Source organism: Rutidosis leptorrhynchoides, chromosome 2 (genome assembly GCF_046630445.1).
Source record: "Rutidosis leptorrhynchoides isolate AG116_Rl617_1_P2 chromosome 2, CSIRO_AGI_Rlap_v1, whole genome shotgun sequence".
NCBI lineage: Eukaryota > Viridiplantae > Streptophyta > Magnoliopsida > Asterales > Asteraceae > Rutidosis > Rutidosis leptorrhynchoides.
The window spans coordinates 95,847,054-95,867,456 of record NC_092334.1 but is presented as its reverse complement, the minus strand read 5'-3'; the positions used below and the strand labels follow the sequence as shown (position 1 = coordinate 95,867,456).

Sequence of the window (20,403 nt, the reverse complement as noted above, 5' to 3'; positions counted from 1 at the left end):
AATTAATTTACCGTTTGCTAATTCGAGTAAAAATTTACTATCCAACGGCGTCAATGGACAACTTAATTTAGCACAAAAATCTCTACTCATATAGCTTCTATCCGCACCCGAATCAAATAAAACGTAAGCAGATTTATTGTCAATAAGAAACGTACCCGTAACAAGCTCCGGGTCTTCCTGTGCCTCTGCCGCATTAATATTGAAAACTCTTCCGCGGCCTTGTCCATTCGTGTTCTCCTGGTTCGGGCAATTTCTAATAATGTGCCCCTGTTTTCCACATTTATAACAAAATACATTGGCATAACTTGCTCCGACACTACTTGCTCCGCCATTACTCGTTCCGACACCATTTGTTCCTTTCGTTCTGTTAACCCCTGGTCCGTAGACCTCACACTTCACCGCGCTATGACCATTTCTTTTACAATTGTTGCAAAATTTGGTTCAGAACCCCGAGTGATACTTTTCACACCTTTGGCATAGCTGCTTCTGATTGTTGTTGTTGTTGCGGTTGTTATTGTTGTTGGGATGATTGTTGTAGTTGCTGTTGTTGTTGTTGTTGTTGTTGTTGTTGTTGTTGTTGTTGTTGTTGTTGTTGGGCCGTTTGTTGTAGTTGCGATTGATATTGCGATTGTTGGGATAATTGTTGCGATTATTATTGTAATTGCTGTTGTTGTTGTATTGGTGATTCTTATCACCGTTTTTCTCCCACTTTCTTTTGACTTGCTTCACATTGGCCTCTTCAGCCGTCTGTTCTTTAATTCTTTCCTCAATCTGGTTCACTAGTTTGTGAGCCATTCTACATGCCTGTTGTATGGAGGCGGGCTCGTGTGAACTTATATCTTCTTGGATTCTTTCCGGTAATCCTTTCACAAACGCGTCGATCTTCTCTTCCTCATCTTCGAACGTTCCCGGACACAATAGGCACAATTATGTGAATCGTCTTTCGTACGTGGTAATATCAAATCCTTGGGTTCGTAACCCTCTAAGTTCTGTCTTGAGCTTATTGACCTCGGTTCTGGGACGGTACTTCTCGTTCATCAAGTGCTTGAATGCTGACCACGGTAGTGCGTACGCATCATCTTGTCCTACTTGCTCTAGATAGGTATTCCACCATGTTAACGCAGAACCTGTGAAGGTATGCGTAGCGTACTTCACTTTGTCCTCTTCAGTACACTTACTTATGGCAAACACCGATTCGACCTTCTCGATCCACCGTTTCAATCCGATCGGTCCTTCGGTTCCATCAAATTCCAAAGGTTTACAGGCAGTGAATTCTTTGTAGGTGCATCCTACACGATTTCCTGTACTGCTAGATCCAAGGTTATTGTTGGTATGTAGCGCAGCCTGTACTGCGGCTATTTTTGAAGCAAGAAAAGTACGGAATTCCTCTTCATTCATATTCACGGTGTGTCGAGTAGTCGGTGCCATTTCCTTCAAAATAGTCAAATGGAACAAGTTAATCATACAGAATATTAAGAGTAGTTAATAGTATTTCGTAGCATAATATGAACTCATTTATAAAAGCTTTTTCTTCATATTAGCGTTTTATAAGTTTAAATTCGGGTAGTACCTACCCGTTAAGTTCATACTTAGTAGCTAATATACAATTCAACTACTACAATTCTATATGAAAAACTGATTATAATAATATTTCGCGTTCAAACTTTTATACAATATTTTACAAACTTACAATACCGCTTATTTTACATAAAGCATGAAATATAGCACACAATAACTTTGATACAAGATAGTTGTGAAGATAATTCTAGCTAGTACACAAGTCGTTCAGCAAAGGCAATAAAGACACGTAATTCATACGTCCAGAAACAAGTCATGCATTCTGGTTTTACTAGGACTACTTCCCATCCTTGGTCTTGTGGAACATAATCGTTATGGCCGTTGATAAGACAGCGTGTTGTAATGTCGTCAAAGGGACGAGGGTTACGTAATGACCAACAGTCTCGTAATAACCTAAAAACCTCATTTCTTACCCCAATTACCGACTCCGTCACTTGTGGGAACGTTTTGTTTAATAGTTGTAGCCCGATGTTCTTTTTCTCACTTTGGTGAGAAGCGAACATTACTAACCCGTAAGCATAGCATGCTTCTTTATGTTGCATGTTAGCCGCTTTTTCTAAATCATGAAGTCCTATATTCGGATACATTGAGTCAAAATAATTTCTTAACCCGTTGCGTAAAATAGCATTTGGGTTCCCCGCAATATATGCGTCAAAGTAAACACATCGTAACTTATGGGGTTCGCAATGTGATATCCCCCATATTTCAAACGAAAGTCTCTTATAAACCAAGAGATTCTTGGAACGTTCTTCGAATGTCTTACAAACTGATTTCGCCGTAAATAGTTGTGCCGAAGAATTCTGACCGACTCTAGACAAGATTTCATCAATCATATCTCCGGGTAGGTCTCTTAAAATATTGGGTTGTCTATCCATTTTGTGTTTTTATACTGTAAAATAGACAAGAGTTAGATTCATAAAAAAAAAAATACTTATTAATACAAGCAATTTTTACATATATCATAAAGCATAAGCACACTATATTACATATATTACACCACACGAATACAACTATCTTATTCCGACTCGCTCGTTTCTTCTTCTTCGGTTTTGGTTCGTTTTGCCAAGTTTCTAGGGATATATGATGTTCCCCTAATACGAGCTGTCGTTTTCCACAACGGTTTAGAAAAACCTGGTGGTTTAGAGGTTCCCGGGTCATTGTTACAACTTAAGGGCTTCGGGGGTTGACGATACATATAAAGTTCATCGGGGTTGGAATTAGATTTCTCTATTTTTATGCCCTTTCCCTTATTATTTTCTTTTGCCTTTTTAAATTCAGTTGGGGTAATTTCTATAACATCATCGGAATTCTCGTCGGAATCCGATTCATCGGAGAATTGGTAATCCTCCCAATATTTTGCTTCCTTGGCGGAAACACCATTGACCATAATTAACCTTGGTCGGTTGGTTGAGGATTTTCTTTTACTTAACCATTTTATTATTTCCCCCACCGGTTCTATTTCCTCCTCCGGTTCCTCCTCTTCCGGTTCTGATTCTTCTTCCGGTTCTTCTTCGGGAACTTGTGAATCAGTCTAATATATATTCGACTCTTCGTTATTATTAGGTGAGTCAATGGGATTTGTGCTAGAGGCAGACATCTATCACACAATATCAAACATGTTAAGAGGTTAATATATCACATAATATATATATGTTAATAATATATAGTTTCCAACAAAAATGTTAAGCAATCATTTTTAAAGAAAACACGGTCGAAGTCCAGACTCACTAATGCATCCTAACAAACTCGATAAGACACACTAATGCAAATTTTCTAGTTCTCTAAGACCAACGCTCTGATACCAACTGAAATGTCCCGTTCTTATTGATTAAAAACGTTCCATATTAATTGATTTCGTTGCGAGGTTTTGACCTCTATATGAGACGTTTTTCAAAGACTGCATTCATTTTTAAAACAAACCATAACCTTTATTTCATAAATAAAGGTTTAAAAAGCTTTACGTAGATTATCAAAGAATGATAATCTAAAATATCCTGTTTACACACGACCATTACATAATGGTTTACAATACAAATATGTTACATCGAAATCAGTTTCTTGAATGCAGTTTTTACACAATATCATACAAACATGGACTCCAAATCTTGTCCTTATTTTAGTATGCAACAGCGAAAGCTCTTAGTATTCACCTGAGAATAAACATGCTTTAAACGTCAACAAAAATGTTGGTGAGTTATAGGTTTAACCTATATATATCAAATCGTAACAATAGACCACAAGATTTCATATTTCAATACACATCCCATATATAGAGATAAAAATCATTCATATGGTGAACACCTGGTAACCGACATTAACAAGATGCATATATAAGAATATCCCCATCATTCCGGGACACCCTTCGGATATGATATAAATTTTGAAGTACTAAAGCATCCGGTACTTTGGATGGGGTTTGTTAGGCCCAATAGATCTATCTTTAGGATTCGCGTCAATTAGGGTGTCTGTTCCCTAATTCTTAGATTACCAGACTTAATAAAAAGGGGCATATTCGATTTCAATAATTCAAACATAGAATGTAGTTTCATGTACTTGTGTCTATTTTGTAAATCATTTATAAAACCTGCATGTATTCTCATCCCAAAAATATTAGATTTTAAAAGTGGGACTATAACTCACTTTCACAGATTTTTACTTCGTCGGGAAGTAAGACTTGGCCACTGGTTGATTCACGAACCTATAACAATATATACATATATATCAAAGTATGTTCAAAATATATTTACAACACTTTTAATATATTTTGATGTTTTAAGTTTATTAAGTCAGCTGTCCTCGTTAGTAACCTACAACTACTTGTCCACAGTTAGATGTACAGAAATAAATCGATAAATATTATCTTGAATCAATCCACGACCCAGTGTACGTATCTCAGTATTGATCATAACTCAAACTATATATATTTTGGAATCAACCTCAACCCTGTATAGCTAACTCCAACATTCACATATAGAGTGTCTATGATTGTTCCGAAATATATATAGATGTGTCGACATGATAGGTCAAAACATTGTATACGTGTCTATGGTATCTCAAGATTACATAATATACAATACAAGTTGATTAAGTTATGGTTGGAATAGATTTGTTACCAATTTTCACGTAGTTAAAATGAGAAAAATTATCCAATCTTGTTTTACCCATAACTTCTTCATTTTAAATCCGTTTTGAGTGAATCAAATTGCTAGGGTTTCATATTGAACTCTATTTTATGAATCTAAACAGAAAAAGTATAGGATTATAGTCGGAAAAATAAGTTACAAGTCGTTTTTTGTAAAGGTAGTCATTTCAGTCGAACGAACGACGTCTAGATGGCCATTTTAGAAAACATACTTCCACTTTGAGTTTAACCATTATTTTTGGATATAGTTTCATGTTCATAATAAAAATCATTTTCCCAGAATAACAACTTTTAAATCAAAGTTTATCATAGTTTTTAATTAACTAACCCAAAACAGCCCGCGGTGTTAATACGACGGCGTAAATCCGATTTTACGGTGTTTTTCGTGTTTCCAGGTTTTAAATCATTAATTTAGCATATCATATAGATATAGAACATGTGTTTAGTTGATTTTAAAAGTCAAGTTAGAAGGATTAACTTTTATTTGCGAACAAGTTTAGAATTAACTAAACTATGTTCTAGTGATTACAAGTTTAAACCTTCGAATAAGATAGCTTTATATGTATGAATCGAATGATGTTATGAACATCATTACTACCTCAAGTTCCTTGGATAAACCTACTGGAAATGAGAAAAATAGATCTAGCTTCAAAGGATCCTTGGATGGCTTGAAAGTTCTTGAAGCAGAATCATGACACGAGAACAATTTCAAGTAAGATTTCCACTCGAAATAAGATTGTTATAGTTATAGAAATTGAATTAAAGTTTGAATATGATTATTACCTTGTATTAGAAAGATAACCTACTGTAAGTAACAAAGGTTTCTTGATCTTGGATGATTACTTGGAATGGATTTAGAAAACTTGGAAGTAAACTTGCAATCTTGGAAGTATTCTTGATTTTATGAAACTAGAACTTTTGGAATTTATGAATAACACTTAGAACTTGAAGATAGAACTTGAGAGAGATCAATTAGATGAAGAAAATTGAAGAATGAAAGTGTTTGTAGGTGTTTTTGGTCGTTGGTGTATGGATTATATATAAAGGATATGTAATTTTGTTTTCATGTAAATAAGTCATGAATGATTACTCATATTTTTGTAATTTTATGAGATATTTCATGCTAGTTGCCAAATGATGGTTTCCACATGTGTTAGGTGACTTACATGGGCTGCTAAGAGCTGATTATTGGAGTGTATATACCAATAGTACATACATCTAAAAGCTGTGTATTGTACGAGTACGAATACGGGTGCATACGAGTAGAATTGTTGATGAAACTGAACGAGGATGTAATTGTAAGCATTTTTGTTAAGTAGAAGTATTTTGATAAGTGTCTTGAAGTCTTTCAAAATTGTATGAATACATATTAAAACACTACATGTATATACATTTTAACTGAGTCGTTAAGTCATCGTTAGTCGTTACATGTAAATGTTGTTTTGAAACCTTTAGGTTAACGATCTTGTTGAATGTTGTTAACCCATTGTTTATTATAACAAATGAGATGTTAAATTGTTATATTATCATGATATTATGATATATAATATATCTTAGTATGATATATATACAGTTAAATGTCGTTACAACGATAATCGTTACATATATGTCTCGTTTCGAAATCATTAAGTTAGTAGTCTTATTTTTACATATGTATTTCATTGTTAATACACTTAATAATATATTTACTTATCATTTAACATAATTAACCAAGTGTATCAATATCTTAATATGATTCATATGTACCTAGTAATACGTTGTTATAACGATAATCGTTATATATATCGTTTTCGAGTTTCTTAAATTAATAGTCTCATTTTTATGTATATAACTCATTGTTAAAATACCTAATGAGATACATACTTATAATAAAATCATGTTAACTATATATATAACCATATATATGTCATCGTATAGTTTTTACAAGTTTTAACGTTCGTGAATCACCGGTCAACTTGGGTGGTCAATTGTCTATATGAAACCTATTTCAATTAATCAAGTCTTAACAAGTTTGATTGCTTAACATGTTGGAAATACTTAATCATGTAAATAACAATTTCGTTTAATATATATATAAACATGGAAAAGTTCGGGTCACTACAGAAGGTGGCCATATAAGAGCACACCTTTAAATATGGCAATTTTAGGGTACCGCCGTCAGACTTTTTCTTAGGCGTTCTAGATCATTACCACGTCGGACTAGGGCAACTGCACCCTTACGCTATCGAAAAGATCGTACTTTTCGAAATGTGGTGCGTAGCTTTAAACAAGGTGCCGATGATTAATGTGTTTTGTCATCTGTATCATCTTGCGATTCATCACAAATCCTGGTATACCTTTTTCGCAAGCCAAAATTTTACCAAAACCACAAAATCCAACGCCGGCCAATGGAAAGAAACGTTTTTCTATGTCGACCAAACCGTTGTGGGAACCAACTTTCCGCAAACACTGATATGGTGTGAAAGCGTGGCTAAAGATGTGAACAAAACCCCAAAATTAGACGATGAGGAAGCAAAGCTGCTTACGAAATGCGCGAACGCACAGCTTGTCCACCGCGCCTATGGGAATGTGATGCTGCGGTTGGGGAAGATATCTGCCCATTGGCCATGGGAGAACCTGCGACCAGCCATAGTCGCACCAAGTGGCAAGGGTAGGAATAGTAATGTATATTTTAATTTACGCAGCCACATATATCTATATTTAACCTGCGTGTTTATGTATGCAGAAATGAGGATGAAGAAAGTGTTAACCATGGAGGAGATTGCGACAATCTCCTTCCGCAAACAGAATATAAATGAGCCACTGGAGCAGGAAAAATCTGGTGAGAACGAGGTTCCCACTCCGCAGACATCTGCAAACAAACGCAAGACAACCACAACCCCACAAACAAATGCATCCAAGAAGAAAAAGCTGAATCCGAAACAAAGGGAGGATATGCGGAACGACAACTTCGTTCCCGTAGAGCAGCCCTTTACAAACCTGCCTCCTCCAGTCACTGGTAAGCATTTCATTATTACCGCATAACCAGCATTATTGCTTTGTTAACTAACTTACGCAAGTCCTCGCAGACATATGGATGACACGCATCATACACCGCTGCAGGTGAACCCCGACCTCGAAGCAACCGCCACCTCCAAAGACCAGGCCATTGAACTGGATTCGGATACCGCATCGACACCACCGCGCGATAGCTTCCGATTATCTAACCTGGCGCAGCTCACCCATTCTTCCGCCGAAAATGCCGCAGAGCAGTCCGCTTTTTTGCAGCAAATTTTCCCGGCCGAATTCCGCGAGCAACTAGCCGCACTGCCCTTCCACCAAGCGCACAACGCCTTTATCCAAAAAGGCCTTGTGTTTTTTGGCATGTTTGCGGATGGAGTACGTCGTGCTACAAATTTGTACCAATTGGCCTTGCTAAAAGAAACTGAGCTAGGCTTGCTACAAGCGGGTGTTGATCAGTTGAGGAACGATAGGAGAGATGCAGAGGAGGCACGCAAGGCTGCCGAGGCATCTGTGGATGAAATGAAAACTTCCTTGATTGCGGAAAGGAAGAAAAATCAAGAGCTGGTGGGGGCCGTTGATCAGGCCAAGGGTGAAGCGGAACGTTTGCGGGCTGACCTAGACAGGGTCAGCCAAGAGAAACTATATACCTCACTTCTGGTCCTTGCGCAAAAGGTTATGGATTCAGACCCCGTAACCAAAAAATTCAACGCATATTTAGACGCGGCCCTCGACCATGAGCGTAACAAGGTCGTGAGAGAGGTTCTCAAATGCTGCGACCTCGCACCCCCTACCCATACGCAGTCCAGAAGCATATCAAGGAGGACACCACCACCATACTCATGGACGCAGAACAAGAGATCCAAAATATTGACATCCCTAAGCTTGTAGTGTTCTACAATGATCCCAACGCCCCAATTGATCAGCTTTTGAAGGAAAATTTGTAGGTATCAAACAGTATACCACCAATTGCGCCGTAAGTCCTATGCTTAGGCAGGTTTATGTATTTATTGTGGAGCCCTAAGTCCCATGTTGGGCAGGCGTTTAAAACAATTTGCATTTATAATAACTTATTTTGTTGTATATTTGTATTATGCATGCGTGGTAGTGTAGTTGTTTATATATCGTGAGTCAAAACAAAATATAAACTGCATGCCTATACGTGTTAGTTAACCAAAACTCACACGCATACGCGGGCGCTGCGTAAAATAAACCAATACTTTAGCGAATTTACCCTTAGATTTTTAGACTCGAAAGCTACTTCGTTCTTGCTTTGTCATGTGCTAGAGGTGCACTTTAGCTGTATGGTAAGCAACGCAACTAAAAACAAACCAATGCTTTTATACTTAAGAGTTCCTCAAGCAAACCAATGCGAGAGTAATTACGCACAAGCAAACCAATGCTTGTATTTTTAAGTCGACTTGGCAGCCATCTAGTCTGCGTGGCGCTTGGTTAGGGGAAACCCAATTCCCTTTACCTGCCGTTTGTCTAGCCTTGTAACCAAACAGGCTTCTGCCGCGCTCGGGGCTAGAGGACACCCCTTAAGTAGGCAGGAAATGCATACAAAAAGAAACATAAATATAAAGTATGCGCGAGTATATATTTTAATTTGCATTAATTATGATTACAACCGCGACACATCCAAACGGACGGAAATTACATAGAGAAAAAATAATGCGCTAAAATATATTGGAGTGATCAGGTCCATCCAGCTACATGTAACATTTTTTCAACAACGTCGCGTGCCAAGTGCGCTTCACAGGTTTTCCATCTAGCGTCGTGAGATGGTATGCCCCGGTGTTGTTTGTTCCTACTACCTTGTATGGACCTTCCCAACGGGGGCCCAATTTCCCAGTATCTTCCGCATGACTCGCGTTATTCTGACGCAAACTAGGTCCCCGCACTTATAAAAGCGCGAACGCATACGCTGATTATAGTACTTTGCAATTTTCTGTTTATTATTAGCTTCATTAATCGCCGCAGAACGTTGGTACCCCAATCTCTGCGGGTACAACAGCCTCCGATCCATATACCAAACTGAACGGAGTCTCACCAGTGCTTGCTTTAGGTGTTGTTCTATGCGCCCATAATACTTTTGGTAGTTCGTCCACCCAACCGATACGACCGTGGCCTAATCTAGCCTTAATTCCAGCTACTATATCCCGGTTGGTGACTTCGCACTGGCCATTCGCTTGTGGATGCGCGACGGACGTGAAAGTTTGCTTAATATTAAGCCCTGCGCACCAACTTCGAAAAGGATCCCCCGCAAACTGCGTTCCATTATCGCTAACAATTTCGTTTGGTATGCTGAATCGACAGACAATGTCTTCCCATACAAAATTCCGTACTCTCTTTCCTGAAATTGTTGCCAGCGGCCTTGCTTCCACCCACTTTGTGAAATAGTCAATTGCAACAATCAAGAACTTGATGTTTCCTGCGAGTGCAGAGTATGCGTAAGATACTGATGTAAGTAGCATATGGTAGAAAATAAATGGTTATATTACCTCGGCCTTTTGGAAATGGTCCGACTATGTCAATTGCCCATTTTCAGAATGGCCATGGTAAGGAGACTGGAATCATTGGATGCGCAGGTGCTCTGCTAATAGGTGCATGAATATGGCAGGACTCACAGTGTTTAACTATGCGTGCGGTATCTGCGTACATGGTAGGCCAATAATAGCCCAACCGCATAATCTTTGACACAATGGATCTGTGCCCTGAGTGAAGAGCGCACGCACCCTCATGCACTTCGCGTATAACCTCCTCTGCTTCGTTTGGACCAATGCACCTCAAATCTGGCCCTAAATAATTCTTTCGATACAGGACGTCACCCTCCAGGGCGTACATTGGTGCCTTGGTACGAACTTTCTTTGCTTCGACAGAGTCTTCGGGTAATGCGTCATCCCGCAGGAAAGCAATGATGGGCGTCATCCACGTTGAGCTGGATTCCTCAACAGGTGCCACTAAAGGCATCATAATAATGGATTTCGCGTGTAATTCTTCTATGAGAACTCTTTTCCCCAGATGATCAAAGGCCAACGCAGCCAATTTGCTAAGCGCATCCGCCTTCTTGTTTTGTCCTCGCATTACATGGGAAATTTGAAAAGCCTCAAACTGGTCAGCGAGGTTATGAACAAGCGACAGATATTGCTGCATGGCTATGTCATACGCTTTGAAATATCCACTAACTTTGCTGCATAACAACTTTGAATCTACATAAGCGTGCAACACTTTAACATTTAATTTATGCGCAATCCGCATACCCGCTAACAAAGCTTCGTATTCTGCTTCGTTATTTGTAACAGAAAAATTAAACCGCAGCGCATATGTATGCTCTTCGCCATCCGGGCCAGTTAAAATTATGCCTGTGCCCGCACCAGAGGCGCCGCAAGCACCGTCGGTGTATAACTCTCATGGTGTTAAAATTGGTGCCGGCATATCCTGATGTTCGGCCGATGCCTCAACGTCTGCGGGTAACTCTGCTAGGTAATCCGCAAGTATCTGACCCTTAACCGTGCTTTGTGAAGAAAAATTTATTTCGTGTTCTCCTAACTCAACTGCCCATTTAGCCATTCGGCCAGAAATATCAGGCTTATATAGCACCTGAAAGAAAAATGATTGCGTTAGTCAATACGGTTAAACCCGGACATTGCCTAGCAAATTAGGTATTTACCAACCTGTTTGATTGGCTGATAAGTTAGAACCACAATTGGATGTGCTTGAAAATACCGACGCAAACGTCGCGCTGTATGGACCAGCGCATACACTAGTTTCTCCATTGGTGAATAGTTTACTTCGTTTACTGTCAGCGTCTTGCTTACGAAGTAGACCGGCATTTGCGTCTGAGAAAACCTCAGTATTACGAAATAAATAATTCATATGTAAATAAAATAAAAATAATGGATTACCTTTCCGCGGTCCGCGATAAGAACCGAGCTAATAGCTTCTTTTGATGCCGCAAGGTACAGCGTAAGCGTTTCTCCTGACACTGGCGCAGTGAGTGTTGGTAATTCAGCAAGTAGCTTTTTCATTTCTTGAAAAGCTGATTCTGCTTCCTGAGTCCATACGAAGTTTTTTTTCTTTAAACAATTCTTCAAAGTATTGAAGAATGGCAGCTGCCTCTCTGAGACTTTTGACAGAAACCGTGTAATCGCTGCGAGCTTCCTGGTTAGACTCTGCACGTCTTTCTTTGTTCTTGGGGATGGCAAACTATCAATGGCCTCTATCTTTTTGGGATTTGCCTTGATTCCACGTGCTGTCACCACATGACCTAGAAATTTGCCTTCCTCTTCCCCAAAACTACATTTGAGCGGGTTAAGCTTCATATTGATCCTGCGTAAAGACGCAAATGTTTCTAGGATGTCCGCAAGCATTTCTTCTTCGGTGTAACTTTTAACTACCAAATCGTCGACATACGCTTCAAGATTTCTACTAAATTTGGTGCTTGAAGGCTGCGTCAATTACGCGCTGATAGGTAGCTCCTGCGTTCTTTAATCCAAAGGGCATCTTAGTATAACAATAAATACCCTGCGGCGTATGAAAAGCAGTTTTGTCCTCATCTTCCGCAGCCATGAGGACTTGGTGATAACCCTTATACGCATCCAGGAAACATTTATATCGAAAACCTGATAACGATTCTACCTTCCAGTCAATCTCCGAGAGAGGGTAGTTATCTTTAGGACACGCTTTGTTAATGTCCTTAAAATCAACGCATATCTGCCAGTTACCATCAGCCTTTTTCACCAACACAGGGTTAGCAACCCATGTCTGGTACAGCAATTCCCGCAAAATGTTTGCTCTGACTAGGTTATCAACTTCTGCACATAACCAATCACTGCGCTCAAGGGCCATGTGCCGCTTCTTCTGGCTAACAGGTGTAAGTGACAGATTAACATTCAACTTATGTTCCGCAATGTCCCGCGGGACCCCTGTCATGTCTGATTCTTGCCATGCGAAAACATCTGCGTTAACGGACAATATACCGTGCAATTTAGCTTTAGTTTCGGCTGACAAGCTCGCGCCAATTTTGATTCACTTGTCCGGATGCACGCGGTTAGCTATGACTGCAATGCTTTTAAGCTGTTCTCCTATGCTGGGAATGCTTACATGCACAACTGAACCACATAACTCGGTTGCTTGATGTGACACAATTGTAGCAATTCCACCCATGGTAGGAAACTTGATCAAGCCATGCACTACTGAGGGTATAATGTTAAAATGCCGTATGAAATTTCTCCCCAGAAGCGCATTGTAGCGCGAAGTCGAACGGACCACATAAAAGTCAATTAACTCGCTTCTAACCAACTGCGGATTCTTGTCATCCGCAAGCTCCACTACAAGCTCTATGCGGCCAAGCGGCCACGAGCTTTCCCCGGAGAATCCTGATAGCGTAATATCGGGCTGGCGTAATTGCGCTTTGACTTCTGCGTGAAGAAAACGATAGCAATGTTCGTACATAATGTCGACACCACTTCCGGTATCAACATGCATGGGTTTGATCTGTATACCGTGATCAGGAATGCGACACTTGACGATGACAGGTTCGTTAGCTGTGTCGATTGACATTACAGGAGGGAATGAAATTGGAATGAGTTCCCAATCCTGGTAATCATTGCACTTTCTTCGTTGACCGACTCTTTCCGCGTCAACCATATTGATGGTTACATCGGCGCTTTTAGCTTTATCTGCTTTTTGCCATGCGAATGTTTTAGCTTTTGAACTCTCTTCCGCGGCCTTTCCCTTATCTTTCTTTGGCGGCTTGAAGTGATCTAATTTTCCTGCGCGTAGCGCTTCTAGCACTCGCTCATTAAATTTTTACACCGATTGGTGTCATGGCCGTGATCGTCATGGAACTTGCAGTATTTTGTTTTATCCCGCTTGCCAAATTCTGTCAGCGGGGTTGGAACCGCGAAGGTTGCACACACTGGTTCGGTAGCCAGAATCTCTTTTGGTGTTTTGGATAGACTTTTGAGCAGCGCATAGTTCTGATTATTAATGTCGCGCTGATTATTGTTTCGAAAACCACTACTTGTTCGCCCTTTATCATTTCTTATAGGACCACCACTAGGGTATCCGCGGTTTTGATCACGCGAACGATCATCATCGTCTTTACTTTCGTTGCGTGAGCAAGCTGTGGGAATATCATTATCTTCGCCACTCCGCATATAATCATGACATTCATTAAGCGCTACAGCATAAGTTGTTGGCACCGTGTGGCGTAGGCGCCTGACCAGCATTGGATGGCGCTCCGTACTTATACCATGTATGAGTCCAGAAATTTGATGCTCCGGTTTTAAGTCCGGTATGCGCAAGCACTCATTAGTATATCTCGTGAGAAATTCGCCCAAAGATTCCTTGGGCTTCTGTACGATATCATGACACTCGATATGAGTGTATTTGCGCAGCCTTTGATTTTGATACTGCAACAAGAACTTTGTCCGCAAATCCATAAACCCGGATATGCTACCTGCTGGAAGTTTATTGAACCATTCGCGCGCAAGGCCCTGCAACGTCATGGGAAATATCTAACATGCAACCGGATCAACCCACCCTTGGGTGCGCATTGCGCCTTCGAAACGCTGCAGGAAATCATCTGGATCAGTCAAGCCATTGTAGGTACCTAACGTGTGAGGTATCTTTGGTGCTGATGGAAATGGATACGCGGTTATATGCGGAGGAAACTTATCAAAAGTGGTTGGTAGCTCAAAGGGTGGTTTAACAGGATCCCCTTTGAGTCATGCGAAGAAACGCTTCATCATATCCTGAACAAAATCAGGTTGCAAAAATAAGTGGACCATGTCAGGAGGTGCCGCTTGCATAAATTGGCTTGCGAGATTCGCCTGCCCCTGAATATTTTGCCAAGGTTGCCCCGGCGTCTGCGGATATAACCAAGGCTGCTGCGTTGGAAAAGAAGGCAGGCTTGACGGCGCAAAGTATACACGTGGCTGAAAAGGTGCCGAAACCTGTGGCGCAGATGCCTGCGAGACCTGAGGATATGCCGTTATGAGTCCAACCGTATGTGCAGTGCTTTGCTATTCTGCGGTTATCGGCGTCCATTGAGAATTGGCGTCTGGAATGACACCGAATCCCCAACTATTAAGTAATGTCTGCGCATCCACAGGGGTTAGAAACTGTGCAATTGGGCGCGGCGGCTGCCAATGCTGCAGTGGTGTAAACGACGAATTCTGCAAACAACCCTGCGTCTGCAGAGGGATTGAAACCGTGGTGTTGTAAATAGGCACCTGGCCGCAGCATACTACATGCGGGCCTACAGTTTCGCCGCTAGTACCTGCAAAGATAACTCTTGGATCCACTGCAGAAAAATCTAGCCACGTGGTGGTAACCGGCGAATTTGCCCTTGGCGGTGTAATTCCATCCGGGAATATCGGCTTATACCTTTGGAAAGGTTCTCCGGATACGGGTGGAGGGTAAGGCGTGTATTCCGCCCCCGTAGTCATAGCTTGTATCTGCTGATTACCAGACGGCGTGTTCTGGTTGTCCGTTTGAGTACGTTCTGATGATTCCCCGAAAGTCATGATTCTGTTAAAAAAAAAAAAAAAAAAAACAAGAAATTCGAGAATTTTGTGAGTAATGAGCTTTATAATTCAAAACTTTAAAAGAAAAAACAATTAAACACGTCTTGAATTAGTTCAGCTCTCAATGAAAGCACCACTTGATCGTGCATATATTTTCCGAGAGTTTAATATGCATGTTCAATACGTTTAAAAGAGGTTTAAGGATCTTAGAACTTAGCTCTCCGGCCCGGCTACCGTAAATAACCCTGGCCGACAAGATGATGTCGGCGGGGTGGCTAGGTGATTACGTCCACCTTCGATGACGGTCGTCGATCGAAGGCCCGAATAAGGTTGTAGGAAACCGTCGAGAGTGACTAACCTGTTAACCTTCGATGAATGATGATAATGATTACGTATTGTGAGCCACGTAAATGTGATGTCCCTGGAATGATAATTAGGGTTAGTATATTTAGGCAAACCCTAATTCTAGAATCATCCAAGGTCATGATAATTTTTTCCATAACAAACTCCCCGAATCTCGGATATAATTATGGAAAAGATATTTAGGCTTGATGGCCAAGTAACCGCCATTCCGAGAACAAAGACATTCAATACGCTACCGCATACCGCATATAAAGTACATACGTACGCACGCTAGTGATTGCCCGCATACGTATAGAATGCGCATGCGGGTTGCGGTATCATTAATCACGCCACTCGATTTTTCCGGCCTATCACATCCTATAGTGGCGCTATGGTGGCAATTTTGCTTCGATCGCGCTGCGTTAGGAGAGGTCTAATATATCTGGATTCACATAATTTGTCTGAACTTTGAGATGAAACCATAGGGACACACCAAGCAATTCAGGAGTTATAACCAATGCGGCAGACATACGTGAATAGTGTAGTTTACTGGTGGAGTTGACCCTTTTTATCTTTTCTAGAAAAAAAGATAGGGAAAATTGGTACCAATGATTGTTAGTCCTTGATATTTTGTGAAAGACATACATTTGGGTTCTAGTTAGTCCACGGGCTGGCCCGTTAAATCTTATCAGCAACTACTAAGCACTCGTAGGTTGTAACTTGTATGTAACGGAAAAGTCTTTTGAGCATTTTATTGAGATGGTCAATGCTAAAACACGTAACATTGAAGATGATTTGTACTGCGAATTTATAGTTACCTAGAGTACATTTAGTCCTTGATGTTAAACTAGAAGTACGTTTATGGCTCTTACAAGTTACAAATCATATTTCCAAATACCATATTTTGTAGATGAAATACTTTGAATTAGATTTAGCAATGAATTGGTGGTTCATTCGTGGTAGTAACATTTAAGAACAAAACTTGAACTTGTAAGCCGTGAGCCCAAGATTAATCAAGACCTCAACCCATATATTTGATTTATCTGTGTAATGGGAAGTTGTAGCCAGACTAGTCCCCTACACCACGGATCATAAACCTTGATTCTGAATAAGACCGTGGGTGGGTTACTATTAATTACCCCCTCTATCTTTTAGATAAAGGAATAATATATTGATATGAATCATGACCCATCTGTTTATACTCCACCTGTTTTTGTCGGTTTGATACCCATGTCTGAATAGCAAACCCATTAACCATTTCATTCGTAACCAAATTCATACTTCGATACCTGATCCTCTCAATCAAACACACCCAGTCACCCACTATCCAGATTTATATGCTAGTACATAACAAAGGACATACTCTGTAACAGTTGTGAGACACCCATCAGATCAACACCACGAACAATGAATAATATTGTACAATGTACGTTACAATTGAGCAAACTTTAAGATATGTATCAACTTTCAAGTTGCTACTATGACAATTAGTGAGATAAAAATCGACATCAACAATCAACAAGCATAAGAAATGTAGACCAATGCATCTTTACAGCATGAACATAACTATAATTTCTACCACTAGCACAACAAATAGCAAACATAGAAACCAATTAATCAAGTTTACAGGCCAGAATGAAGCAAACCTCATTAAGCCTTACAGCTTTTGGTATTTCATGACATGAATCAGTATTACAAGAATCACAATAACAACATTAGACACAAACATACATGATCAATTTTAACAACAATACACCAACTAGTTTTCGTTATTTTCTTTAATCATGTCAACTGCAAATGAAACGCAATGCATAGAAATCGCGATATCAAATACTCATTGTTCATCTTCAAAGACAGAGCTCTGTGAACTTAAGTTCATCATCGTCTGCAGGTGGAGGTGGCAAATTCAAATCAAACAAAAGCACCGTTTTCGGAAACAATGAAGAAACAATATCTGCAGTTTCATTATCACCTTCTTCATTAACAACAACAGACGATGAAGAGTCACAGTAATCGCAACATTCATCTATCTGTACCGGCGCGTGTTGTACACGTGCCACCGCAACCTCCGGACGTGGTCCACTAAAATTCTCAACGGTACTGCTTAAACTACTACAAGTAGGTCTTTGTTGTACGACAGATTGATACTCCGTTTGTTGATCGAAAAACGGATGGTGACGGACGTTAGGGTTTGGATGAGGAAAAGTTGGCGGAAAATTAGTTTTGGCTTTATTTCCACGGAGATTAAGAGCTGCGGTATCGTAAGCACGTGCAGCATCTACAGCTGAATCGAAGGTACCGAGCCAAACCCTAGCTTTTTTAAACGGATCTCTAATTTCTGCTACGTATTTACCCCATGGTCGTTTTCTCACACCTCTGAACTTAATTTCAGTCGCTGATGTGTGTTTTATAGTCGCCGGAGCTACAGTTCGGCCGCCTCGCATGGCGGATTGAATGAATTGAATTGAAGAAAATAAAGGTATAGATAGGTGATTGAAATTTTGAAACTTTTATTGTTTAGATTTGTAATTGATGTGGATGATGAACACAAATAGTGTTTTGATTGATTTTAGGGTTTACGTTTTGGGGTTTTCAATGAGTCGTTGTGATATGAACCCTAATTGGGGAGGTTCTGCCCTCTTTCCCCAATTTGACTTGCTTTTTTATTTAAAAATAAAAATATTTGTGATGGGAAATAATCGAGGTGTGGTTTATGACCATAATGCCCTAGTGTGTTAAGAATTAGGATTGGGTCAACCCAATCGGTCCAACCCAATCGGACCTGTAACATGGACCACATGTTTTTTTATATATAATAATATATGCAATATGATGTGATATGTTTCTACATCGTTAATGTATTTGCAATTGCGTTGTAGTCTACTAATCAACTGATTATTATCATGAACAAACATTGAAAACATACTACTTTGATTGAAACAGATAAACCGATGATCTTTTCTTTTTGCACTTTTGGGTATACCCGAGTTTTCGACCTACTTTGCGAGCAGAAAGTGATTACCCGCTTTGCGGGTGATTTGAAGTCATTGCGGGGTAAACTTCCGTGGTTGATCAAGCATATTTTCACGGGATCAAGGTGAACTTACGCTTGAGTGCATAAAGGGGTTTAAGGACTAATAATATTCGAACCTCCGACACTTAGTCGTGGATAACCCATATCGGTATCGTTTCGATTTCGACAGGGTGGCCGATTTGAGAGTCCACCAACAACCTAGCATACGAGGTTGAGTGGCCCAAAGACATGAAGGTTTTATAGTTCGAGACATACCTGAAAGTCTTTAAGATCGTAAGAAGCTTTATTCGTACGATGGAGATTTGTATGCTGTGGTTTACGTATGAGTAAACGAATGAATATATATATTAGGGTTTATGAGCTATGTATTTATAGGCTCATGAATTAGGGTTTCAGTAGAATCTCTTCCCTAATTAAATATAATCTTATCCCAACTAACTTTCGTTATTTAAAAAAAAGAATCCGAATTAATTATATCGTACATTCTTCTAGAATGTACCGGACCCTTATTCAAGTATACGAAACTCGCATCAGATGGTATAGGCGCACAAGGTGCGGCTATACCCGTGCCATATGCCTTACATGGCAGTTTATGAGCGGTTTAGGGATTTGGATGTGCAATATGCACAATCTTGCGGATATGCGTATCATTAAGTCCCCCCAATTCGATGCTATATACAATGCCAATAAGTGTATAGCGTCGAACTAATTTAAAATAAAATAAAAGCACCGTATAATGCCCAATGATTACCTCGGATCATAGGACTGTGTATTTAAACGTATTGGCAATACACATAGGACATTATATGCGTGTATATGTAATCAACCGCCGTTTGCATTAAATGCTAAATATCCGTATAGTTGAAAAATCGTCCTTTCGACTGTAATTCATGTACCCGAGGTGATAGCTGTCACTATTCATCCTAGACATAATGATGAAAACATATGTAACCGCCTCGAGTTGCTATCGTACGCCGATTTTGTCAATCATCTATATTGCAGATTGATACACGTGTACGCTCAGAATTTGACCGTGCTATTTTAAAATTTGCTTTGCCTATAAATAGATAATTCACCCTTTTTGGGTTTTGCACGCTCCTCTCTTATTTCAAATTTTGCTCTTTTTTCGGCAGCCATTTGCTTTTCCGTTCGTATTTACCCAAAGGTCCGTGCTTTCTTTTCTTCATTTTCCTTTTTTTACGCTTTAAATCTTGCATCCATTCATCATGTCTTCTGATAAGAACGTGAAGGATATAGAATCTTCTATTACCGAAGCAGAAATTCGCCGTATCATCGAACAATTTCTTAATTGAAAAATATTCTCCGATTGCCCCTGCCAGCGACCAACGGGCGAACCAGCCGTCGGAGCACATGATTACTGTTTATGACAAAGTGTTGGAGCTCGGAAACACCCGTATTCCTCCTACCCCTTTTTTCATGGACGTTCTCCGTCATTACTCAATTGGTATTAGTCAATTGCACCCTTATGGTGCCAATCGTATTTCTATTTTTGAAATGTGGTGTCGTGCCAATGGTCGCAAACCTTCTTTGTCCATTTTTACCAACCTGTTTCGTGCCTCGATGAGTGATGAGAGTTGGTATTCTTTTGATAATGTTGCCAAATTTTGTGTTACTCCAAAACAGGGTGTGAAGGGGGCGTGGAAAAAATCATTTTTCTTTGTTAAAGCTACTTGTATTTCTGAAGAGTTTAATAGCATTCTCGTCTGGTATTCTGGCAAGAAGGGGGAGAAAAATAAACCTCTGCCAATTCC

At 39.9% G+C, this 20,403-nt stretch overlaps 2 protein-coding genes across 2 annotated transcripts; both read right to left on the bottom strand.

Annotated features, from left to right (window-relative positions):
- Positions 1-10,267: 10,267 nt before the first annotated feature.
- Positions 10,268-10,693, bottom strand: LOC139888103 (uncharacterized). The gene has a single exon (XM_071871137.1). It carries the CDS (start codon positions 10,691-10,693, stop codon positions 10,268-10,270), a length of 426 nt encoding a protein of 141 aa, XP_071727238.1.
- A 6,389-nt stretch (positions 10,694-17,082) lies between these two features.
- LOC139891183 (ethylene-responsive transcription factor 3-like) lies at positions 17,083-18,240 on the bottom strand. The gene has a single exon (XM_071874133.1). The coding sequence runs from the start codon at positions 18,039-18,041 to the stop codon at positions 17,445-17,447; it is 597 nt and encodes a 198-aa protein (XP_071730234.1). The 5' UTR covers positions 18,042-18,240; the 3' UTR covers positions 17,083-17,444.
- Positions 18,241-20,403: the final 2,163 nt, after the last annotated feature.